Source organism: Cebidichthys violaceus, unplaced genomic scaffold (genome assembly GCF_023349555.1).
Source record: "Cebidichthys violaceus isolate CVI_PGR_0920_01 unplaced genomic scaffold, fCebVio1.0.p SCAF_30, whole genome shotgun sequence".
NCBI lineage: Eukaryota > Metazoa > Chordata > Actinopteri > Perciformes > Stichaeidae > Cebidichthys > Cebidichthys violaceus.
The window spans coordinates 1,750,063-1,776,730 of NW_027176484.1; the positions used below are offsets into that span (position 1 = coordinate 1,750,063).

The 26,668-nt window shown below is 41.5% G+C and overlaps 1 protein-coding gene across 2 annotated transcripts; it reads right to left on the reverse strand.

Moving 5' to 3' along the window:
- Window positions 1–1,857: 1,857 nt before the first annotated feature.
- Window positions 1,858–20,740, reverse strand: LOC137882151 (brevican core protein-like). 2 transcript variants are annotated; one of them, XM_068724299.1, is made up of 14 exons: window positions 20,615–20,740; window positions 16,049–16,143; window positions 15,789–15,883; window positions 14,768–15,059; window positions 14,387–14,561; window positions 13,842–13,969; window positions 13,409–13,702; window positions 12,864–13,166; window positions 11,370–12,695; window positions 7,775–7,933; window positions 7,531–7,613; window positions 5,848–5,992; window positions 5,192–5,374; window positions 1,858–5,063 (listed from the first exon to the last, which is right to left on the reverse strand). In XM_068724299.1, exons 2-14 carry the CDS (start codon window positions 16,134–16,136, stop codon window positions 5,050–5,052), a joined length of 3,285 nt encoding a protein of 1,094 aa, XP_068580400.1. In that variant the 5' UTR covers window positions 16,137–16,143; window positions 20,615–20,740; the 3' UTR covers window positions 1,858–5,049. The 2 variants fall into 2 exon arrangements, 1 of the variants encoding a protein (XP_068580400.1); XR_011103915.1 differs by lacking the exons at window positions 1,858–5,063; window positions 5,192–5,374; window positions 5,848–5,992; window positions 7,531–7,613; window positions 7,775–7,933 and adding exons at window positions 9,716–9,785; window positions 10,239–10,305.
- Between the last annotated feature and the right edge of the window lie 5,928 nt (window positions 20,741–26,668).

Below are 26,668 nucleotides of genomic sequence, written 5' to 3' on the forward strand. Positions count from 1 at the left end.
TTGTGCGGGTAGCAGGAAGTAGCAACATTACGTTAACGTTAGCACTCATGCTGACATGCAGCATTAGGGGCTGATCACACAGAGACGCGTTGATACAGACGGCCTACATGAACGTAGCCTACATGAAACTATATAAATTTCCCCCACTTACTCCGTAGCTCTTTCACAGCCCGACCAGCTTACTAGGTAGCTAGCCCCACCACATCTACCGGCATCAAAACAGGAAAGTCAGTCTTAACATAGTAAAGGCCGTAAAACCCATTGGTTTGAGGACTGATGTTTTAAAGCCTCGAGTTTGCTGATTTTGCCGTCGCCATCTTGGATTACGGCCGTCGCTATGTTGTTGTTTTTTTGCAACCGATAAACGGAAGTTACCATATTTGGAATGCGGAGGAGTCACGTAGAGACGTCATGCAGGTCTGGTAGCAGCAGCAACCTGTCAATCACTGTGTAGCCCCGCCCTAAAGCATACCCTGCTTTATGGTCTGTTTGACTCTAAATGGACCATAATGTCCTAAATGAACATCATGCTGTATTGAAGAAGACCTGAAACTAGAGATTGAGACCATAAACTCATGTTTACAATGTTTACTGAGGGAATAAATCAAGAGAGAAGTAGAGTCATTTTAGACTAGACTTCTATACAACCAGAGGAGTCGCCCCCTGGTGGACATTAGAGAGAATGCAGATTAAAGTCACTTCAGTGTCGGCTTCACTACGAAGGGTTGCCTTCGTAAACCTTTAACTGCAGCTGTGAGCTAATGCAAAATAAGAAACAGCTCTCTACAAGTCTGTTTGGTACGAGTTTTGTTTCAATGTCAAAAAGGATTTTCCTTGGGGAGTAAAATATTCAAATTAGATGACAAAAATTAGACACACAACTACTCTTAAAACAGCAACTTGTCGTTGTTACACTTTAAGGACTGAACAAACAAACAATTACCATATTCATTTGTGAGTTTTAGAGATGCTGGTTGGTGGATTTTGTTACATTCAGACAGAGCCAGATGAGCTTGTTCCCCATTTTTCCGGTCTTTGTGGTAGACTTCTCTCTTCATATGTACAGATATGAAAGTAGTATAAATCCTCTCATCAAGCTCTTTGCAAGAAAGCAAATGAGTGCATTTCCCACAATATTGTTCTGTATCTTTTATATAGGCACCTTATTTTTTTATTATTTTAGATTAAAATCCACCAGCCTTCCCATGTACATGTTATTATGTAGATATTTGTGTAACCTCTTTATGTTCTGATATATATATATATTTGTATTGGTCTATGTTGAGATTCAGGGGCCTCTGACACGACAACGTTAGTGTTTCTAATGTGCTGTAATGTGACATCGTTTTCTCACAGCAGACAGCACTTAGCAGTATGTTTTAGGGTACAAAATGTTTTCTGTTTTCTACTAATTAACGAGTGCAAAACACGGCGAGCGAGCGAGCGAGAGAGAGAGAGAGAGAGAGAGAGAGAGAGAGAGAGAGAGAGAGAGAGAGAGAGAGAGAGAGAGAGAGAGGATTCATCCGGAGACCCGGGGCAGAGAGGTGAACCGGTGGAGGTGTGAAGGGTGGAGGTGCAGAGGATCCTTAAAAGAACCCTATTCAGTCACGAGGGACCCACCCTGTTGGGCAAATACAAATTTACCGTAATTTGTATTATTCCTATGAGTCAGCGCCGTGTCCTATTTATCTCGGCCGCATGCCACTGAGCTCACTGAGCGGTGAAAGACCTGTTTGTCTGGAATACCTGGGTGGTGATGTCTGCAGTCTGTTAATTATAGAAGTTTCACACCCGTAAACATCCTCAGGTTGTTGTGCTGAAGGAACGGAGTCATACAAAAAAAAAAAAAGCTGAAGGTATCAACAAAAGTGTTTTAATGTGGCATTGACTGATGTGAGTACAAACACTCAGAGGTGTGAGTTCATTCTGACATCATGCGTTTCTCCTAATTCATATATTATTTCTCTATTTTATATCAGTTTCCTGCATTTATCGTGCAAAGAACCAGTGTTAAATATATATGAATTTATACACCACTGCTTTTAATTGACATGGGGTTTGAATTTTCATTCGAAGTGACATCATTAGACTGGTGTTTAATGGCAGGTCGTGAAACAGTCACTAGATGCAGACTATTGGTGTCTTGTACATGGACACGGATTGTGGCTTTTCTTTGTGTCGCTCAGGACGAAAACAATGCCAATGGAAAGTCAGTTAGGGTCCTTTTTCTTGGTGGACACACACATTAAACACATTGATGGACGCGACTGTCCGAACTAGTGATGTACAGTTAATTGTGGTTCCCGGAAGGGGAGGTGGATAGGTCCATAAAACACGGGACAATCAACCACGAGACCAGGGTTCCACATTACATGTCCCTAACGTTTGGTCTGTCGTCTAAATTTAACATTTGCAACGTTTTTCCTAAACCTAACGTTCATTTTGTTTCCTTAACCTAACATTCATTTTGTTTCCTTAACCTAACGTTCATTTTGTTTCCTAAATCTAATGTTCATTTTGTTTCCTTAACCTAACGTTCATTTTGTTTCCTTAACCTGACATTCATTTTGTTTCCTTAACCTGACGTTCATTTTGTTTCCTAAACCTAACGTTCATTTTGTTTCCTTAACCTGACGTTCATTTTGTTTCCTTAACCTGACGTTCATTTTGTTTCCTTAACCTAACGTTCATTTTGTTTCCTTAACCTGACGTTCATTTTCTTTCCTTAACCTGACGTTCATTTTGTTTCCTTAACCTGATGTTTATTGTTTCCTTAACCTGACGTTCATTTTGTTTCCTTAACCTGACGTTCATTTTGTTTCCTTAACCTGACGTTCATTTTGTTTCCTTAACCTGACGTTTATTGTTTCCTTAACCTGACGTTCATTTTGTTTCCTTAACCTGACGTTTATTGTTTCCTTAACCTGACGTTCATTTTGTTTCCTTAACCTGACGTCGTTTCCTTAACCTGACGTTCATTTTGTTTCCTTAACCTGACGTTCATTTTGTTTCCTTAGCCTGACGTTCATTTTGTTTCCTTAAACTAACGTTCATTTTGTTTCCTTAGCCTGACGTTCATTTTGTTTCCTTAAACTAACGTTCATTTTGTTTCCTTAACCTGACGTTCATTTTGTTTCCTCAACCTGACGTTTATTGTTTCCTTAACCTGACGTTCATTTTGTTTCCTTAACCTGACGTTCATTTTGTTTCCTTAACCTGACGTTCATTTTGTTTCCTTAACCTGACGTTCGTTTTGTTTCCTTAGCCTGACGTTCATTTTGTTTCCTTAAACTAACGTTCATTTTGTTTCCTTAGCCTGACGTTCATTTTGTTTCCTTAACCTAACGTTTACTTTGCAGCCTCAATTTGTTTTGTTGCCTAAACCTAACTTTCGTTGTGTAACGTCATGTCGTCGCGGAAAAAAAGGCTGTTCCGAGCGACACGAGAAAAAAAACGGCCAATAAGTGTCCCTGTACACGAAACCACTAGATTGCATGAACTGTTCTGCTGTAAATCTGAGGGTTTTGTTGCCTAAACCGAAGTTTACAACCATGATATTTTTCCTCAAGTTAACTTAACTAGTTATGTTGCCTAAACCCAAGCAAGTGTTTTTGTTTGAATTCACAACGTTACCATGAGTCGTGCACGGTGTCTTTGGTTTATCATGCAGCTGGTGACAGTATATCATGAAGCGGGCACAGCCCCCAAATACAGAAACAACGACACAAAGCAAGTGCACAAATGAAAGCAGTGAAAGACATCAACAACAGGCATTTCACACTGTAATGTTTTCCTCTGAGGTTACAAACATGAAATAGATACACACAGATACAGATACACTATGCACTGCACAGCGTCGTCGTGGGAGATGATGACAAACTAAAACGCGCAGAAGACAAAAGATTCAAACCAGCCAACATGTCACAGGCAGTTTCACTTCGTCCTCTGCAGATTAAATATAAGAAACCGGAGCTAGCAGAAGTTCATCCAGCCTGACTGTGTGTTACTGATGCTGTAGTCTCGTAACATGAATCTCTCTTGTATTAAGAGGCGGTGGACCTTCATCTCCATGGCTAGAGAGAGAGAATTACTCGATCCCCTTTTGAATTGTGCCATAAATTAAACACATGATTGTTTGTCAATTTAAAAGATCATTTTGCCCGTCAAGGAAGTGGCATTTTTGTCGTAAAACTGTTCAACATGTAAGACGACGAAGTAAGAATTAGACTACACACTGAGAAGCTGAAGCTACGATGCCTGTGTGTTTCAGGTCTCGACAAATCTATGACAAACTGTGTCTTTCTTTGGCTTGATTTTAAAAACATAATTTGTGTAATTCATGGCACAATTCAAACAGGATCAAAAAAATATATTTGTCTTTTGCCGGTGACAAATTTGTTTTCTGAAATAAGGTCCCATGGCGGTCAACAGGAAGGGGCGGGACTTTGGCTTTCAATAACAACCAGCAGAGACTCTGTCGCTGTGTGAAATTAATAAATAACAGGATGTTTATTCACATTGACCAAAAGTCTCTGCTTTAAACTATAGTATAGCTCAGTCTGAATATCATCCACTCAATCTTCTTCTCCTGTTTCCACTCATCTACAGTAGGGAGGCTACTTTAACCAGATATCATGTCCAATGAAACCACTTTAGAGGTGTGAAATAAAACAGAACACATCCAATAACCCGAAACATGTTTCCCTCTGAGCTACTTGTTTTTCCTGTAATGGAGTACATTGAACCAGACAGATGCTGCCTTCTATAAAAAACTCATGTGAACCAAAATATCCCAGCTAAAACTTCAACAAAACAAAAAAAATATATTACAAAACACACCACGCAAATCAACTCAGAGCAATACAATGATCATGTATAATTAAAATATATTATGAGGGACGGGGGATCGAAACACTCCAACGATTTGACCCAAAAATCTGTGCGCTGCAAAAGTTCTTGATTCATTCATTCATTCCTCTTTTCTTTTTTTCCTTTTTAGTGAAGCTTGCTGCCGGCTGCCAGACGCTCGCTGCTCTTCCGCTGTATTCTTTATCTGGCTTTCACTGTGATGGGGGGGGGGGGGGGGGGGGGACACAACAACAGTGAGTTCAAAATAAAATAAGAACGACACACCTGTCCTTACCCGTCACAAAGCTTTTTCTACCAGACTGGGTGAATAACGAGCTCTCACCGTCAGTACATTGCACTTGGGGTTCCTCCCACCGCCCGTCTGCTTTACAGCGAATCGTCGGCGGGTGGCGCTGCGCAAACCCGGGGCTGCACTGATACCGGATGATGGAGTTGACGCGGTATTCCTCCCTCTTCATACCAAACATGTGGGCATTCTTCACCTCTGGCGGGGCGCCACAGAACACTGAGGACAGAACCAGAGTTCCAGTGTTTTGTTTTTTTCATGCACTGATCAGTGGAAAGAAAACGTCCAAGATACACATTCAGGAGTTTATTTCACTACTTTGTCTGTTTTGTGTCTGTAGATTTCTCCTAAATTCCCCAAAAGTTACCATTAGGTAACGCCTCATTTGCATATTTAAACACAACATTTCAGAAAACTTGTAATACAACAAAATGAACCGTCTTCGTGTAAGTAATCAAGTAGGGAAGTTTCACGGTCTATTAGTTTAAAATGTAACTGTCACCTCTAGTGTTTCCCCGTAATCACTATTTTTGATTTGAACATTTAAATCTAATCGTGTGAAAAAAAGGTTCTTCTGCTGAAATGATGGAGAGTTATCATGTACTTCGATAATATTCTCTTTTTTTTTTACCCCTAGTGTCATGTAAATGGGTCAGCACAGCTTTAAAGCCTTCTCGTCCGGACCAACGTACCTGGGCCTTTCTTGCAGGTAAACGGCAGGTGGTATTTGCAGGGCACGTCGTTCCACTGGCCATTCTCATGCCAGACCATCACCACACAGTCCTCTTCAGAGCTGGAGGAATAATCCGGCTGGCCCGGCCTCCAGTTCTCGAATTGCTGAAGAAGAGGAGGAAGTGGACAGATGCCTTTACTACAAGGTAAACGCGGACACTAAAGAACAGGTAAGAGGGACCACAGCGGTTCATTCGAATCTCTTTTGCTTTTCATCGCTTCAAGTTTGCAGTGTTTTGGCCTCAGGTTCATCATTCTAGTACTCAAACTGGTACCGGAAGCAACAGGCGTCCACCAACTCAGCCATGTTATTTTAAACACAGTGCTGTTTCTCATACAAACTCCCAGTAATGAAGTCAATTCATTTTTTTCCGCTTGCACCTGTTTTTGTATAAAGCTGCCTGTGTTGAGGTGGGTTGAGTGGTGCAGCTTGAGCTTGTGTTTATGTTGCAGTGCTATTTTGGAATTCACCTGCTCAGACAACAAACAAGTGCAAACAGCAGTTTTCATTGCTTTAGTTGGCAAAGAAACACGCACAGACGTTTTCAAAGTGAGACCAAAGAAACAGAGACACTTTCAGTCATCATTCATCGATCGTTTTGTGTCTCTTTGGGGTTGTTTTTCGTGTCTTTGGAGTCATTTTGTGTCTCTCTGTGGACATTTTGCATCTTCTTTTAGTAATGTTTTTCTTTGTCGTTGTTTTATGTCTTTTTGTGGTTTTGTTTCTTGTGTTGTGTCTCTTTATAGTTGGTATGTGTCACTTTGTAGTCATACTGTATAATAATAATAATAATAATAATAATAATACTTTAATTTTATATAGCGCTTTTCTAAGTACCCAAAGACACTTTACATAGGGCAGAGACAAACAGAACAAACAAAACTCTCTTTGTGGTTGTTTTGCGTATCTTTGTAGTCATACTGTATCTCTTTATTAGTGTTTTGCATCTCTTTATAGTTGGTCTGTGTCACTTTGTAGTTGTACTGTATCTCTTTGTGATTGTTTTGCGTATCTTTTGTAGTTGTACTGTATCTCTTTGTGATTGTTTTGCGTATCTTTTGTAGTTGTACTGTATCTCTTTGTGATTGTTTTGCGTATCTTTTGTAGTTGTACTGTATCTCTTTGTGATTGTTTTGCGTATCTTTTGTAGTTGTACTGTATCTCTTTGTGGTTGTTTTGCGTATCTTTTGTAGTTGTACTGTATCTCTTTGTGGTTGTTTTGCATCTCTTTATAGTCATATGTCTCTTTGTGGTTGTTTTGTGTCTCTTTGTATTCGTAGTGTATCTCTTTGTAGTTGTTTTGCGTCTCTTTATAGTCATACATTGTCTCTTTGTGGTTGTTTTGTGTCTCTTTGTATTCGTAGTGTATCTCTCTGTAGTTGTTTTGCATCTCTTTATAGTCATACATTGTCTCTTTGTGGTTGTTTTGCGTCTCTTTGTAGTCATATATTGTCACTTTGTGGTTGTTTTGAAGAGAAGAGTATCAAAACAAAACCTTCTGTACCCAAAGTGTCATAAGTAGACTTTGTTTTAAGGGTTTACAAACCAAACAGCTTGGGAACCACCGCACTACACCATACTCTACTATACTTTTGCCCTTCCTATAATGGGAGCAACACACCAGTACAAAGCCCTCACTCACCAGTGGAGTGCCATCTGTCCAGCGGAAATCATTCTCTACTGTCTTGTCATTCAACCCGATCCACTGGTAGTCCTGTCCGTTTGCTATGGGAGAAAAAAAAGTGTTGAGACTTTATTTTTCACCATCTCCATCTCTACGAAAACAAACACACACACACACACACACACACACACACACACACACACACACACACACACACACACACACACACACACACACACACACACACACATTATGCACTCACAGTTGACAAAGTCTTGCTCCTCCGGCGTGATGATGCTGACCAGGTGGGCGTTCAGGTCCCGGCAGCGCTGCTCTGCGTCCAGCCACATCTCTCTTTTAGAGATGATCAGGTAGCAGTTCCCCTGAAACTTAGTCCAACCGTCCTCACACCGCTGCTCATCTGCAGCCGCAACACCAAAGAGTCAACGCTCATTCAATCAACGGCACTCCGAACACACGTTCACCTAAATATACACGTGTGCGTATATTCAGTATTGTTTAGTATTTCTTACATTTTTTTTTAGGCCTCGGAGACTCAGACAACTACGAATGGGTTGGAAAACTAAAGCACAGCATCTGATGATGAGAAGCTCTTCTGTATTCTTATCATTCTTTCTGTGTTTGAGCAGCTGATAAAGTGCTTGATATTGTCCACAACCCATGTAGTGTTTCAGTTTCAGCTAAATATTCAGTCTTTGTGAGTCAGCGATGATCATATTTTTCCACTACGATGCCCTCAGTCAGTCTGACGCACAAAACAAACGTCCCAATGCAGAATGGAAAATGATATATAATGCTTCACTTCAGCAGAGAGAGCCCAGCCCAACAGTAATGCAATTGTGAATTTCCCTTTTTTTTCCCCCTTTTACTGTAACATTCAAATGCTTCATTCATTCATTCTCTTGCTCCACCTTAATGACTTTGTTTATTTTAAAGGATCAGTTCACCCAGATTACATTAAAAGATATTTTCAGATTTACCCAATTTTTGTCTAAACACACCTTAATTCACCCCTCACAAATTACCATTAGTATAGCAATTACTCACCCAGTGTTACTTTTTCTATCATGCCTCCACGGTGTATGAAGAATGAAACATGGGGAAAAGTCTTGATGAATTTAAGTAGATTGTGGTGGCGTTTTAAAAGCCAGCAAAACTTTATCAAAAGATCTGTTTACAAACTGTCACGCAATTAGCCTACTGGATTACTTGATGAGCAAAGCTGATGTTGTGATTGGGGTGAACTGGCCCTTTAGTTTGCTTTTATGGACCCATATAGACCCTTTTACAGCCGGCGTCACGATTGTGTCACAGTGTTAGCTGAGTGAAGTGGGTAAAGTTACACATTCAAAATGTCATCTTGATGTGTTGTTGGGCACCTCAATTGATGTTGCATACAAGTGAGACGATAAACTGTGATTTAAGGCTCTAGCGAGCAACGATATCGGTAACGGTACTAATAGTTTAGCTTAGCTTTCTGCTAACCTCCTCAGCGGCCACGGCCGATGCGCCGCAGTAGAAGGCTAAACTATTAGAGATATCGAAAGATGGCCGCCGTTGGACTCATCCTCTGTAACCAGTGCAGCACCAAAGCATGGCGGAACCAGCAAACCAACCAGCAGGCGGCTGGCTGCTTAGCTAGAGGGCTAATTCCCCCGTATGCTTCCACACAACACTGGTCACAGAAAACGATCAGAACACAGTTTATTTTGGTGCTTGTAATGTGCTTTCCAAAGCTGTGACGTGACATACAACATTACATTACATTACGGTCATTTAGCAGACGCTTTTATCCAAAGCGACTTACAATTCAGTATCTATCTACACACCGTAGACGCAGCTACGGGAGCAATCTTTGGGTTTAAGTGCCTTGCTCAAGGACACACTGACATGAGACTAGTAGAGCAGGAGCCGGGGATCAAACCACCGACCCTCTGATTGAAAGGCGGCCCTGCTCTCCATTTAGCCACGGTCACAATGTTTGCTGAGGTAATGAATCAAGAGAGAAGTAGAGTGTCGGAGGAGTATTGATGTTTAGCATCTCTCTCTCTCTCTCCCTCCCTCTCTCTCTCTCTCTCTCTTCGGTTGTTTTTGAGAGGCTGTTGTTAGTACGTTATTAGCTGAAGCTGATCCCATACCGATCTCACAGCGTTCCCCTCCATAGCTGGGCAGGCATAAGCATTTGTAAGAGTCTGCGCTCTCCACACAGGTGGCTCCATTGGCACAAGGGTTGGGATGGCACACATCTACCTCTGCAAGAAAGGGGGGCGGGTGACACTAGTGTTTCAGCGTGGGGTGGGGGATGGGAGGTTGGCCAGCAAGGCGAGGGAGATAAATCTGTGATAGACGGACTATCACACCTCAGGACTGACAAAGTAAGTGAACAACACTGTAGCTGCTGCAACCCTCTGATGCAAACTAAGGCTTACTGCACACTTTTGATAAATCTTGTTACTTGAGGCCAAACGATAAAGACATTCACTGAAACTGAAAAAATTTCTGAAAAGAGAACAGCTAATAATCGTAATATCTGCAATAAGTCTATGTTTGAATCTGTGGTTGCAGCAGAAGATCAGTATTTATTTTGCAGCGGGATGAGAGCGCCCATATGGTGCCAGAAAGCACATATGTTGCCCCCGGGGGTTAAGCATGCATACAGCAGAGCGGAGGCGACGTACTGGCACAGCAAACCAAAAACAACATACAGGCTTGAAGGCAATTGTGGTAAGACGTGTGACACAGAGGCCGTGCAACCTCAAGCAAACATTCAGTCTGCCACACGAAGACAGAGACCCAAAGCAAAGATGGACAAGATGAATACAAGGAAATCAAGGGAACACAAAACATAGCAAAAAATGATGAGGCAAAACACATCAGGACAGAACAGCAGGGAGAGAAAACAGAGTTTTGGTCAGTCTAGTAATACTGATTGAAGAAATACAATCACAACCAGTTAAATACGTATCTGAAAATATAACTGACAAGCTGATTAATGAACAGAATGCAGACCGACAATACAAAACGTGCAAAGTGCTCAACAGCAGAGACATTCAGAGAAACGCGACCGGTGAAGTCTGTTAAACCAAAACATCCTCACACAGTATTGAATTCAGTCGTTTTCGGAGAAAGAAAGAAGAAAAAGAAAATGACTTGCAACCGTTTTTTGGGACTTACCATGGCAGAGAGAAAAACATGTGAAATTATTCAATGGCACACACTAGTACTGCTTTCAAAAGAGAGGTTCAAGTTTGAGCTGAACTGGAGTACTGTTCAGCTTATACCATGGTCACTTATCACAGAAAGAAAATGAAGACCATTTACTTATATTTGAATGCGTTTTGCAACGATTTCTTTGTTTTTTCTTTTGTTTATCGTTATCTAGAATTACGGCCGTCGCCATGTTGTTTTTTTCACAGCCAACGAACAAAAGTTACCATATTTGTAACGCGGTGGAGTGACGTAGAGACGCCGTATACGTCTCTGGTAGCGGTCCTGTCAATCACAAGGTAGCCCCGCCCCTAAAGCATCCCCTGCTTTATGGTCTGTTTGACTCTAAATGGACCATAATGTACTAAATGAACATCATGCTGTATTGAAGAAGACTTGAAACTAGAGATTGAGACCATAAACTCATGTTTACAATGTTTACTGAGGGAATAAATCAAGAGAGAAGTAGAGTCATTTTAGACTAGACTTCTATACAACCAGAGGAGTCGCCCCCTGATGGACACTAGAGAGAATGCAGGTTTTAAGACATGAAGCATTGGCTTCATTCGGCAGAAATCGGAAATTGCTGCCTGCTAATGACAAAAATAATTAAGAATAGGTTGACCTACCCTTCACTGTAGCTGCAGTGGGAGGAGCAGACAATCCTGCAGGGGCAAGCACAGGTTGGGGAGTTCCACTGACGTCACCAGGGGTCTGTGACAGTTCACCCCCACTAAGGGCCTCCTCTGGTCCTGTGGAGCTTTCTGTTGATGCCCGCTCACTGGATGGAGTGGGCAGCACCACCTGTGGCAGCTCTCCAGAGGGAGCTTCTGAGCCGCTGGTTGTGGGCGGGTGGTTGTCTCCGCTGCCAGAGGAGAAGCCACTGGTGCTACTGCTTCCTTCTCCGCTGTACTCCACTGACCCCTGTCCAAGCTCCATAGACAGTGTCGTGTTCTCAGATACCTCTGTCAAAAAATCCCCAGAGACAAACGTAACACTTCCTTCTTCTCCGCTCGCTGAGGACTCAGAACCAAACATTCCTGATCCAGATCCAGAGATGAAACTTGAGCTTCCAAATCCAGACAACTGTCCACCACTTCCCTGTTCAGAGCTGTAGAACAAAATTCCAGAGGCCTCCTGCTCTCCAGAGGATGATCCTGTAAGGTCAGCGAACCCTGACCCAACAAGGGTCACACCCGAGAAGAACCCAGAGCCACTTCCAGAGCCGCTGAGACTCCCAGATCCTGAAATGTCTCCAGAGCCACTGAACGCCAGAGGGCCTCCACCAAGTTCATTCTCCTTGTGGGTAACAGAGGTGGACGCATTGACGAGTTCATCATCGATCAGTAAGATCTGTGCATCCCCACTACCAGAAAGCTCTCCTGAGTCTCCACTAGCACTTGACCCAGAGCCGTCTATGGAAGAGCCATTCTCCCCAGAGCAGAAACCGGATCCAGATCCGGACACGTCCCCGCTACCACTGAGCTCTCCAGAGCCTTCTTCAGATGAGGGGAAGATAAAGATCCCTGTGCTTCCCTCTGCAGCTTCTTGGAGTCCACCTGAAGCCGAGCCCTCTCCAGAAAAAGTGCTGTTGATGCTCGGAAATACAACATCGATGCCGGATCCGTTTCCACTGACAGCTGATCCAGAAGAATCTGTACTGCTGAGACCTGATTCTCCACTGGGCAGCTCAGCAATGGCACTGCCGGCCATGTCCCCAGATCCAGACAAGTCTCCAGATCCAGACATGTCTCCAGATCCAGACACGTTTCCTGAGCCAGACAGATCACCAGAGATAATCTCGTCTCCAGGACCAGACATGTCTCCAGATCCAGACTGGTCTCCAGAGGGACCCCCAGAGGCACCATCAACTGTAAACCCTGAGCCAAAGTCTGGTGAGCCAGAGCCAGAGCCCGAAGTCTCCACAGGTAGAGGAGAGACGATGGAAGAAACAACTAAAGAGACATAGAAGAAAAGAGTGAGGCACATTGGAAATAAAATGAGGCAATGAGGTATTTCAGGGAATTCTCCTTCCGATCCCGAAGTCCATCCCTCTCACTTCAACATGCAACTGGACATTATGCAGTTATCCTAACATGCGTCAGCAGTTCAGTATTACTGACCAGTTGGAGACGTCACAGAGCCGTTGCTGGGCTCTCTTCCTATATCGGGCCGAGCGATGGCTGGTTCTATCATGTCAATGACGAACTCTGTGACGTTTGGCGGCTGAGACAGCAGCAGCCCGGTAGTGCTCTCTGTGAAGTTAAAGTCCACAACGGTAGGCTGCTGAGTCTCCACCTCTCCGACCGCCTCGCTCTCTGTGGTCGTCTGCCTGAAGTTCACCTCTGGGCTGCGTGTCACCGCGGCAACACTCAGCACGCCGCTTCCCTCGTCTATGATGGCCAAACCGCCCTCATCGGGGGACTCTGGAGGTGATTGAGGAGAGAGAGAGATTAGTGATCAATCGCTGCTGTAGCTCTGGTTATGTTGGTTTTGTGTCCACCTGATGAATGTAGGTCCAATATTACGACTAAACCAAACCAGTAAACCAAAAAACCTAAATATTGAGCTCAAAGATACTTTCACAGCTCCCTCCGCCACCCCAGACTTTAGTGTCAGTGTCATGTATTTGTTGATTAAGGGGGAATTTTTCTAAACGATGGCCCACCTGTGTAGCAGAAGGCGCCGTAGCGGGACTCAGGAAGTGGGTAACCTGTCTGGTTTGTGTGGAGGTAAACAGTTCGCACCCCCAGCAGACCCCCTCCACATTGCGGCCGACGGGTGTTGATGGGGTAGCGGACGCTCCTGTCTCCCAGCCAGCCGGCGTTACAGACATCCAACCCACCCTGCCAGGCCAGGTAGAGCTGACCAGTAGTGGCCAACTGAGCTACCTGATCGGAGCACGCCTCCACCGCCTCAGAGTAGGTGAACTTTTTTGCAGAAGCGGTGTAGAAAACTCTGCCTGTATCAAATAAGAGAGGTCCATTAAAGTAAATGAGTAAAATAAGGATTGAGCTTATTAACGTCCCCAAACCTGAAAATGTAAGAGAATTCCCACAACAATCACAGACAGAATCATTGCGGTGTTGATCTCAGTGTACCTGTCATATTCTCAGTGTAGCAGTAGACGTCATAAGTCTCACTGAGGTCCCTCACTCCGTATGTTCTGACCCCAGGCAGATTCTCTTTGTCGCCAAAGCAGTTCGCACGAGAATCACGGATCGGGTACCTTCGGTTAAATGGAAATGAGCTTTGGTGTCTTCAATACAAAATACGGTATGTCTTTCAAAACAAAAACTCTCAAGCACAAACTAGCCGTGTTGCAATTCAACTACCAAACAAATTTTATGCAAACATTTTTGTACAATTTAGGAAGTTTTAGCAAACTTTTCCATTTCCATAAAGCTTTTCTAAGAGGAGACTTCAAAGTGCACATAGAGTACAAGAATGGGAACACTGCATCTTCTATGTGGCATCTACTGTTGACCTGCTGTCTCCCCTAAAGATCCCCTGTCCCCCCCCAAAAGAGACAAAAACTGGTCTATGCGGGTCTCTTGGAGTTGTAAAACAGTGTCAAAGTATTTTAGCACTTGTGATGAATAGATATAGTAAAGCATTGTTGTTGCCCATCATATGACAAACTGACCTGACTGTGTGGTCAGAGAGCCAGCCGGCGTCGCACTGGTGGAGTCCATCGTCGTAGGCCGCTTGAAGCTGTCCGGCTGAAGCTACGACGGCGCTGTTCTGGCTGCATGCTGCCTTGGCCTTTTCAAAGGTCAAAGTGTAGCGGCCCATGATTGCCCGGTAGTGGAACACCATACCTACAGCGTTAAACAAGGACTTTAGTTCTACTGAGAATGAATTAAGTATCATCTTTTGATGATCAATACCACAAAACTAGGCAGTACTACCTGCCACTTATAGGCAGGATAACAACACATTTTGCTGAATCGCTTGGAGCAGATTTGTGCACTTGTCGTGACTTCAAGAGTTATGGCAGTTTATGTCAAGTAGGCCATTTTCTCACCTTGAACCTGCACATGGACAATGTCGTGGCTGTCCTCGATGCCGTGCTGAACCTCACAGCGGTAGACTCCTGTGTCACTGGACCGCAGCTCGGATATCTTGATGCTAGCGTCCGTGGAAATCATGGGGTAGTCCACCAGCTGAACTCTGTCCAGGTAGCTCTCGCTGACGCGCACCTTTCCCTGCAAGGCCACTAAGATAGTCGTGGTTTTTTCTTTGGTGACGAGGCTCCATTTGATGCGATAAGCGAGGGGAGCGATGGTGGGAGCTCCAGGGTCCTGGACGACATGGTCCTACGTAGGAAACAACAACACAGTTCACCACCAGTTTCATTTTTCACATCTGAGAACTAATTTTTTTTTTTTTTTGTATGTGACAGTGATGCAACCGGACAGGCTTTTGTCGATTACTTTCCGTGCTTGATTGTATGAGGATACATTGGGATGTGAGCTGTTTGATTGTAGACGGTGAAGCTTGAGCCCACAATGTCATACAATATGAAAATCTATCATTTGGAAATGTCCTATCTGGTAATGTCAAGAATCTTTTAAAATAATTCTTGGACCTGCGCCAAAAACTTGTAACTTCTCACCAAATTTCAAAACAGTCTGTTACAACCTCCTGTTCTGAAAAGTGAAGCCAATGCGGAAGTGCCTTAAACTTGCATTCTCTCTAGTGTCCATCAGGGGGCGACTCCTCTGGTTGTATAGAAGTCTAGTCTAAAATGACTCTACTTCTCTCTTGATTTATTCCCTCAGTAAACAATGTAAACATGACTTTATGGTCTGTGGTCTTGTGGTCCTACTTGGGAAACAACAACACCATTGAGAAAACACAAAGAGGAGAAATATAAATATGTGTTTTGGATTTTGGGGTGCACTGTCCCTTTAAAGTATATAAATAAATAAATAAATAAATATATATATATATATATATATATATATATATATAAAATATACAGCGGGAAAACATACTGGTTTTCAAAACAAACCGACATAAAGTAAAAGCTCATGATTACTCACCTCAAAGGAACAGGGTAGTACCAACGTGGCTCCCAGTAGAGGGAGCTGTGGCTCCTCCAGAGGAATGACTACACTCAGCAGCCCAACCTCTGGGTCTGTGGAAGAGACCAGCAAGAGTTTTCTGGTGAATACACTCCAAAGACTAGACCGCTGGTTATGGCAATGACATGCATGGAAGAGAAGATGCACCGAGCTCCAATGATTTTTATCACTTATATGTTTCTACCATCTAATTAAAATAATTATATATTATTTCTTACCCAGAGAGGAGAGGTCTTCATAAACGTAATCAAATGCTGCTGAGATTGCGTGTAAACACACAGACAGCAACACAATCCTCCTTATCATGTTTTACCTGAAATTAAATAAAGGAACATTAGCAAAAATCCAAGTCAGTAAAAACTCTTTGTAACATCATCAGAACACAGAACATTAAGAATTTAATAGATGTCATCTAAGAAGTGTTATTTTCCTGCAGGTTTTATATTTATAAAAAAATCTCTTTTAAGTGTAGTAGTGCATGAAACAATGATGGTTTTAAAATAATAATAAATAAAGGTTTGAATCTGATTTATTTTCTTTGATAGGGACGATGTAGTTCAACATATACAGTTCCATATACAGAGCATGAAAATGATGTGTTGCACAGTCAGTTGTAGCTAATTTCCAACTCCTTTACATGTACAGTGTAGTTAAAAAATACAACTTTTAGTATTATTAAACCACAATAGACTACAAATATGGAAAAACAATAAAATACATAATACATCTTTGTAATTTAACTGTAATGAATTGCTGTAAATTTACGGTGGATTAAAAACGGTATCTTACAGTATTTCATAATGACTGTAACATGCAGTTAAATGTTCATCCCTCGTATGTAAATTAACAGTCAATGCCGTCAATTAACCATAACAGCAGACTACTGTAATTTATCAGCATGATACAGTATTTTTTGTGAAGTGAATACGGTTCTCTATACGAGTTCAGTGAATCACGATCCATCTACATCGTACTGTCTATTGTAGGTTAATGTGTCCGTTATGATGATAGAATAAACTGTTCATTGTCTTCATGATTATTGAACTGTTAACATCTCAGATAATGTTTCACTTAGTCTGTTTCGTTACATCAGGTTGCTAATATTGGTGGAGCTAACGTTAGCTCTGTGACGTTAGCTAGTTCGAGCTCAATTAGTTAGCTAGCTAACAACATAGCAAGTTAAGTTAACATAAATAAAGTTAATCACCAATTACAGTGTTAAGATGTAACGTTAACCTAACTCGTGTTTACTTGTGCTCTTATTGAACCGACTGTAGGACCGCAAACGGGACGATTATTAAAAGAGAGAGGGGACCAGAAATCACCAACGTGTTCAAGACGATGAACAGTTGAGGTAACGCTAAAAGTAACGTTAGTATGTGTTATCACAGGAGCAACATTAAAACCAGATTAAACTCATTTTAGTGTTGAACGTTAGTCCATTGTGGTCCATTGTCTTAGCTTCATTTCTTCACCTAACGTAATCAGCTCATCACATAGGCATGTCTGTTGATTTAAACTGTGTGGTATTGTTGTATTCGCTTTTTGCAAAGACTTGCACTGATATGTTAACATATGAGAGAAAAAATAAATTAAAGCTTCTTTTAAGTGTGTATATCCTGGATGTCATAGAACTTTCCAGAAGTTCAGAACATTGTGTTTCTACATTTTTTATTTTGTTTGTTTTACAGTCACTCGTCATCAGAGTTTGAGGATACCAGCCAGACGCTGCAGTCAAGTCCTCTTTCAAGGTGTTCTCTCTCCTTATTGTTTTCATTCATGTGTGAGTTCATGCAGTTCAAATTAACTACAAATGTGTATAAAACCTGTTAACAAGCTAGACTGTGATGCAGTTCTATTACACTGTTCATGATTCTATAATTCAGGGTTTCGCTCTTAATAATGTTATTTTAATTCAGCGTCTGAGGGAGTGACGGCGAGATCCAAAAGTGGCCGATGCTATTCTACTGGTTCAGCGGTATGTACCTATCCCTGCAGTGGTATGCTGCTGTTGTTCAGGGTTAGATACCAATACCTGGAGTGTATGCTACTGGAGTTCTGCGGTGTACCTATCCCTGGAGTGGTATGCCAGCTGATCAATTGACAAAGAGCAGTTTGTTTAAAAAGTTAATTATTTGTTGAAGGGTGCTTGTGTCATTTTAACCAGATATTTTACTCTGCCAGTGGTGTATCACAAAGACCGTCTATACGAAGTGGACGCAGTCACCGTGACGTCACCCATTGGTTTGTGGACTGATGTTTTGAAGCCTCGAGTTTGGCGATTTTGCTGTCGCCATCTTGGATTACGGCAGTTGCCTGTCAATCACTGTGTAGCCACGCCCTAAAGTGTACTCTGCTTTATGGTCTATTACATTAGAGAGAATGCAGCTTTTAAGATACTTCAGCTTTGGCTGTTCTGGAGGTTGCCGCCTGCTACAAATACACACTAAACACATAGAAGTCCTCCATGAAGTTACATCTAGTCATTGGAAACACATACGAGCAGTTTGAACGCCGGCCTGAATGCCTGCTCTGTCTTTATGAATATGCTTCTGGTTCTGACAACATTCTTCCTCTCTTGCCTTGTAAATCACAACAGTCCAATCCAAATGATTCATGTTGCTTAAATTCTAAGTTCTTCCATCTTGTTTTAAGTCCAAAACTCCACTTATAGAGTCTCAGACAGACATGATTCCAGTTTTCCAAAGCAAAAGCTACACAGCAACGACATTTCCCAAAATAAAACATGTCCAGGTCCAGGTCCAGTGACTACAACTCTCTCTAACAGCCAGCGCTCTTATTTCGTCACAGGAAAACAAGGCGCTCCAGTTCTTTCAACAAGAGTAAATGTTTGCTGTTATTCCATCTGACTAACACTTCCTGCACCTCCCTCCTTCCACACTGAAAGTTCCCAAATTCGGTTTGTGTATTTGTTCAGATCACATCATTGATAAAAAAAATGCACTGAAGGACACGGCCTTGATCTTCAGTCTCAGCACAATAACAACAAAATAATTGTTTGTTACCTTTACTTGATTCTTTTAAAGCCTCTGAAAACTTGGTTTCAAATCTTAAGGTTTAAGCCCCTGGAAATGTAGCTTCCCAGCTACAACACACTATGTTCTGTGGACTACTTGCACAGATTAGGATTACAATCTGATGACAGTTTCTGGGTTATGCTTTACTACTTCCACTCATTAAATGCAGTCTATGGAAACAACCAAAGCTGTTCGAACTTCGGCAGAAAAAATTCTCACTCAGTGAGAAACTGACTGCGACAACATTTTGTTTCCAGGATGGAGTACTTTCCTCCACTTCTGCACATGAGATGACTAGACTACTGCTAAATACTTCCTCTGATAGTTAAGACATGCAGACTGAAGAATTGAAAACTCACAAAGTTTTCTGAGCTGCAGAAACACAACACAACTTTCTACGTCGTGAACAAATTGCTCACAGAGACGGGACGACGTCCCTCCCATCACCTCACCTGATTTCTACCTGGCAGACAGAACAAGGTAAAAATCACAAAGGTAGCCCCGCCCTCAACCATCCCCTGCTTTATGACTCTAAATGGACCATAATTAACTAAATGAACATCATGCTGTGTTGAAGAAGACTTGAAACTAGAGATTGAGACCATAAACTCATGTTTACAATGTTTACTGAGGGAATGAATCAAGAGAGAAGTAGAGTCATTTTCTCATTCATCCAACTTTCACTTTCCAGCTTCTTCAACGCCTCTTTATTTTTCTTCTCACACTGTGAAAAGTGTTTGAAACCCTGGAGGGAGTGTCTCTCCAGGACTGAGCTGCGGTGTCTGGACTTCAGTGACAGTTCATTAGCAGCGGTGTGAGTGAGCCGACTCCACACTGAGCTCATTCAGCCGCTGGCGAGGTCCACTCCCAGAGAGACCGGGGGCCCATAAGACCAGATCTGTTCCCCCTGAAGCCCCTATTATGGCAGCTCTGACGACACCAGGGCCTGTGTAAACAGCAGCCTTTCCATCACGTCTCCACACTGCTGACATTCAGGCCGGACACTCGGAGGAGTGTGAAACACGATGGGAGGAGTCGAGGGCCGAAGGTGTGTGGTCGTGACGGAGCTTTAATCCTCACCTGTTTGTGTTTTGCTCTCTACATGAGTCTCAAAGTTTGATTTCATCACGTTTGATTATTTACAGTCAGAAGTAAACTGTCCATTTAATTAATTAGACACAACTCCCTAATAATAATACTCCTGTAACAGGGATGTAGAATATGTTAATGATCTTTTATCTTCATTTTAGTTTCATTTTATAATTAACTTAAATATACAAGTCTGTGGTACTCCGTAGTGAGTTGTACCGCCTTTATGGTACTTTACCAAACAATATACTTTGATATGACGTTGTTTGTCTCGTATCAAGTGATTGTGTTTTTCAGATTTGGTTCAAATTTGGTTTTAGTTTGTTTGTTTTTTTAGCTATTGTGAACTGTATTTTTATTCTAATATTAGTATTCTATAAATTACACAGATATGATACTGAGTTACTGATTATGAGCACAAGTAGAGACGATGGAATAAGTAGACTCAAACATAATCCAGCTTTTTAGAATAAGATTTTTACAATATAAAGGGTCTTAAAATAACATCACAAGGATATGAATTAGCATATATTAAGGTTAAAAAGACAACACTGTTTTAATAAAGCACATAGGTGATGGAAACAACCTTTTCATAACTTCTGCATTTCCTCATAAAATATGCCAAAACAAAAGAATAAAACAAAGTATTTCGCCCACCTGTTGGAGAAGTACCTTCAAACTCTTCTTCGGTGGTGTGTTTTCGGTGGTCAGCTGAGCTCCGGGGTTGTGAGTTTTGTAAAAGTCCCAGTGAGCAGCAGCTGAGGATGCTCGGCCGTGTGCAGAGCAAAGAGACTGGGACCAGGTCTGGTTGTCACACCTCTGAGGGGAACACCGTCACGCTGCTCACAGTGAGGTATGAGGTGTGCTGCTTTCAAAATAAAAGCAGACTGCTGCTTCAAAGATTTCTGCAAAGTGTGGTTGAGTCACGCACAGTGTGCTGCTGGGTTAAAGGAGTTCACATGATGGAATTCAATGTTTGTGAAAGTGAAACCAAGCATTCAAATGCATCCAAGTAGAGCTGAGTCACTGTAAATGTAAAAAAAAAACACGTAAAACCTACAGCCTAGATACGTGTTTTCTAATATCTTTGCCATATCTATAAATAATGAGAAGAGTGGATTTTAGGCTAAATAAATGTTTGACATTTTATTGTCATTTCTGCATCACCTCATATTATCTAGAACAGGTAAATCAGCCATTTAGAAGAGATGTATACGTTTGATAAATCACAACTTTGTTTTAAGCACGTGTTGTTGAAAACATAAACACACGTTAAATACTTCATAAATGAGACCAAATAAATACATTTAACTGAAATTAAATTTTTTTCTCTCTCTCATCAGTCAAACAAACATAATGTAAGCCTTTTATATTCGATCAATAATAAAAGTAGGCAACAATTATCAGAACGATAGGGACATTCAGGCTCCCTAATGTGGCTCACAGGTGCACTGAAGATAGAAATGTTAAATTAAAGACCATGGAAGGAATTCTGCGAACTTTATTTGGCGACCCCAGCTAGTCTTTGGCCTAAATAACACGTCGTCAGAAACACTGGACCTCCTGCAAGAACATATTACAGTCTGAGAACATTCTGATCTTAACTGTCTCTCTCTACCCCGTCTCACTCCGGGTGGTCAGCGCCAATGACACTTTTCATATTGGTGTCTGTTAAAACAAATAGAACTAATAGGGCTAAAGAAAGCAAAAGAAAACAAAAATACAGAGATCATTGTTGTTGTCACCTTTCAACATGCTCTGTCATTTCTAGTACATATTTTTCAAATTGGGCAAATGTTCTGCTTTTATTTTGAAGGAAACGTAACTGGGGCTGTTTGGCATACTTGACTCATGTATGCCAGCGGGTGGAACGGTACACGCCCTGCGTGCCGTGAAATGAGGTAATGATGTTCTTTGAATAATCAGACATGAGCTTTTGAATCGGATGAAACACAACATTGTATTTACTGTACATACAATCACAATATATACAATTTATACTACTGCATTTCTACAGGGGTTCATATTTAATGCACTGCTTTTAAAGACACAAGCTTTTAATAACTTTATTGCTCTGTGTAGTATTTCTTTGTATCCATCATCACCTCCTAATTGATCAGTCTGTTTAACAAAAACAGTATATATAATTACATCCTGCCGTCACCACATCTCACGCCTCACCACCTTTAACTCACTTTCACTCCTTTAAAAAAAGAAAAGAAAACTGAAGACAAAGCTGCTCTTTCACTCATCAGGTACCACTGAGAACAGGAAGCAGCAACATGTGCAACTACAGACACCTGAATGTGTTACGGACGCAAATGACCCCCCCCCCCCACTTAACTTATAAAGGGAGTCCAGGTTGAGTTTAAGTGGGACATAATGACAGGAACGATCCATTTCCAACAGCAGCACACACACACACACACACACACACACACACACACACACATATATGTTCCACTTCAGTTTCTTATCCAGGAACGGGGGGAATGCATCGCTCCAGAGGGTTGGACTTGTTCTCTTATAGTGTGCAGTGACTGAACCACCTGGACCGGGCCTCAGAGACACTCGGACCTGTCCCACATTCACTCTGAGATGTTTCGATTTTGTTTGTCGAGAGGGTTTGAGTCGAGGTGTGGCTACAAACTGGGCTATTTATGCTGGACGCAGGGTTCAAGGGAAATTACTAAATTGTTCAACAAATTTTTCAGCTAGCTGTTTTGCAGTGACATAAGAATAACGGTTAGCTGTACGTTACTCGCGTGTCAGAGGCTGTTTTTGAGGCAGATTATATTGGTGTAGGTGGTCTTCTGTCTTCATCAGCGTTGAACTGAAGCCACCCACAGCGATGGAGACAGAATCCTCGGGGATCAGCAGACATTTCCTCATTCACACAAAGAAAAAGGTCACTTTCTGTTCATGAAAAGTGCTGCAGTCATGAACAATGAAGGCTATTGTTTGATGAAGTTTGCATGGGAGAAATTGACCGAGGCGAACCTGTAAGGGCTAGATGAAATTCTATTTTGTTTTGAAAAATGACTTCAAATATGGTTAAGGGGAAAAAAGGGTTTTGTGAAACAATAGTGTATTGAGCGGAGAGAAAACTCCCCATTAAGCTCCACAATAGAAGGAGGTATGATTCCTAAAACCCGGAAATGAGTCAGCATTTTTGTTCTTCCAGTTCCATCGTCTCAAATCAACGTGTTTATAAAGAGATTTCAACGTTTTGTTCTACGATAAGAAAATAGTCTAAATCACTTTTAAATCACTTCTTAAAACACATTTTTACAAACTGGCTTTTATGTGATGTCGTCGCTTTTCTGTTTCATTTTTATTTGTTGATTTTACTAAATTATTTTACAAAATGTTATTATTGCTTTGCTTTTGCTGCTTTATCTGTCAACGCACTTTGAAAACTGTTTTTAAAAGGTGCCGTATAAATAAAGTTATTATTATTATTATAAATGAGACGACTGGACGTCCTCACTAGAACACTAGTCCTCCTTTATCTTAGTGGAGGAGACGTGAAGTCATGTGACCGTGGTGGAGTTCCTTTACAGCCTAACGTTAGCTTTTTATGCTACACTTCAAACATCATGAAAGTGCAGCTCACTTGTCAAGATTGTCTTGAACTAAATGTGTGAGTATTATAAACTTTTGTTTGACAGAGATTATTTTCTGCAATAATCCAAAATTCGATGGAGAAGAAATCTCATTTGCAGAGAGACTATCCAGAGGTCAGATGAGTGGCTGATTCATAACCAGCAATGACTCATGAGGAAAGTGGTCAGAATGTCGATTCACAGACATTTATCTGTTAATAATGAATTAGTCGGTAATTATTAAAGTACCCAGGAACTCATAATAATCTACTGCATACCTTTCACCTGGAAGTGTGTCAGTGTTAATTGTTGTGTTTGTATAGACAGGGAGTTCCCAAGCTGATGGACTTCTCGTAACTACCATTAATAACTTTTTCCTCATACCCGAAAAGCTTCCCTGCAGACGGGAAGTCGGCCCTCCACCCGCTGAAAGAATTTAGTTAGAACCCTCTGAGGAGAACATGTTTTGAAAGCAGCGTGTGTTTATTTTTCTCTCCTCGCACACATGAATGACTTCTGTGTTCTACCTGCTGAACAGAACTGAGTCTGCAGCCTCAGCTTGTACAGGAGGTCAGAAACAAGCTCCTGACTCCTGCTGCACGTGAGACGTTTCAAATATCTACGCGTTGAACATGCTGCACGGTGTTTATGTTGGGGAAAAAAACTAATTGTAGGCGTGGATACATCCTGGATTTTGGTGTTAAGAGGAAAAACAAATAATCTTGCAGATAAGCCCAAGTTTAAACCCACAGGAGCACAAACTTTAAGCTTCAGAATTGTCCGATAAGTGCATTTGGATTTTGGTAAAGTAGATGAGATGAGAGGAAACTAATCTTCTGTATACAGGCCAAAAACCAAGAGTACATCTCAAGACATGTCAACGACGAGTCAAAGGTTTTTACATGTTAGATATCACTCTAAAAATCAGAACATACTGAACTCCAAGAATTTCACCAAGTCTTTTATTTAACAGTAATATGTGCAGTTCACCTTAGAGCCACATGAGGGAGCCTGAATGTTGTTGTGATATCATCGACAGGATTCTCCTCAATGAGGATCAGTAATATTACTTGTCATTGATTATTCTTATCTTATCTAATAATTATTATATCACTTTTTAAAAATGTATTAATTCACAACTTAGTCTATGAAATGTTTTTATAAATAATGAAAAATGTCAAAGGAGACAACTTATTGGTTGTATGTGTTGTTGAGTATTAATGTTTATTAATGTCTTGATTATCATAATTTATTTTTTTTAATCGATGAGCCAACTTATTGTTTGAGCTCCAGATAACCTACTTAATAACGTTCGTATTTCGAAAGCTTGATTCACCAAATGTATGTAATCTAGCTACAGAATCGTCATAACTGTTTCATGTTATAGTAGAGTTTCCCAGATATTAGTTTTAATGTACTGCAGATTTGGGAAAATCTCTCTGTAATCAGAACTCATGAATTCTCGTTTCACAGTCACATTTGAACTGAACCACTAAAAGTAATTTCTTCTTTAAGATGCTGCCTAGACTGAGAGGAGGATGCTTGAACCATGAAATAATATCTTGGTATAAGATGTTAGAAAGACCTTCTTCCAAATGTAACATTATATCACAACACCACCGTGGTTCATGTACCATAGCTCATTCCTCATATGCAGTGGCCTCCAGCTCTCTAATATTCTTGGATTTTCTGTGGGCTTTAAGTCAGGCAACTGTGATGGCCACTCTAAAATCTTCCAGGACCTTTTCTGAAACCAAGCCTTGGTGGACTTTGAGTTCAAAGTTAAAGGACCACTGGCTACACTACCTGGACGTGGCAGAAAGAGGAAGAAATCGACAACTGCCACCAGATTTCTGAGGAGGCAGGTGGCCAAAAGCCCTCGAGTGACCGCCAAAGACCTGCAGCAAGACTTGGTGGCAGCGGGCACTGAGGTTTCAGTTTCATACTAAATGCTGAAGGTCTCCATGTCCGAACTCCAAGACGTACACCACTACTGACCCAAAAGCACAAGAAAAGTTGGCTCTAATATGTTCAAAACCAAATTATTAAGCCACAGAAGTTTTGGGATTCTGTGAAGTGAAGCGACGAAACAAAACTGGAACTTTTCGAGCCTATGGATCAGCGGTATATGTCTGGGCTGACGATGGAGCACAGTTGTGTAGTAAGAAGAGCGGCAGGGAAGAGAGGAAAACAGTGGAAGCGTGCAGTGGTCATTCACATTTTGAAACCTGGCAAAGAAGTTGATCATCCTGGATCATGCAGACCAATTGTCCTTGTAGCCCATTGGAAAATATATAATATTTAGGATTATCTCCTTTCATGATCATTATTTTACTTGAAAAATGACCACATCTTTTATTTTATTCTGTATTTAATTTACCATTTAGTTTTAGCTCAAAGGTCTTATTTTGCATTTGTAAGTGTTCTATTGGAAGAAAGGTTGAATAAGTGATTTTTATTGGTGCAAAACGGCCCGCCTCCTTCGCTCAGGCTAGAGAGACACGCAATGAAATACTACACATTTTGTGTTGAAACTATTTGAACAAGTAATAGTTCAGATATTGAAAGACCTGAGAAAACCGGACCCTCATTTTATTCTGTTCTTTTCTCGGTGAGTTCTGAACATCTGAGCACTTTGCCGCCATTAGCCGTTAGCCGCGTGCTACTAGCTCTGTGCCGTAGCATAGCCCTCGTGGTGCTTTAGCCACTGAGTTGTAGCACAAAGTTAACAATAGAGGGGAATGAGAATATTTGTGTGTAATATGAGTATTTATGTGTGTTAATTACATTGTGTGAACATTCTGTACATCACTGAGCTGCCGCTGTGCAGTGAGCGCGAGGTGTCAGTATTGTGACGGGGAGATTTATATGTGAAATATGTTGGCAGTGGTTTCGGTTTGACCATGGAGTAGTTAGACGCAGAGTGAAACCGTGCTCCCAGATATATCGCGATTTACCCACGAAAAAACTCGTAAAATCGATATTTATCAGTGAAAGGGATAGATGAGTGGGAAAAGAAACACCAGAAGTCATCAAGGAGAAGAAAAAATGCCCAAAACTCAAGATAAAGGCACCTCGGCGGCGAAAGCTAGCAACATCGAAGCAG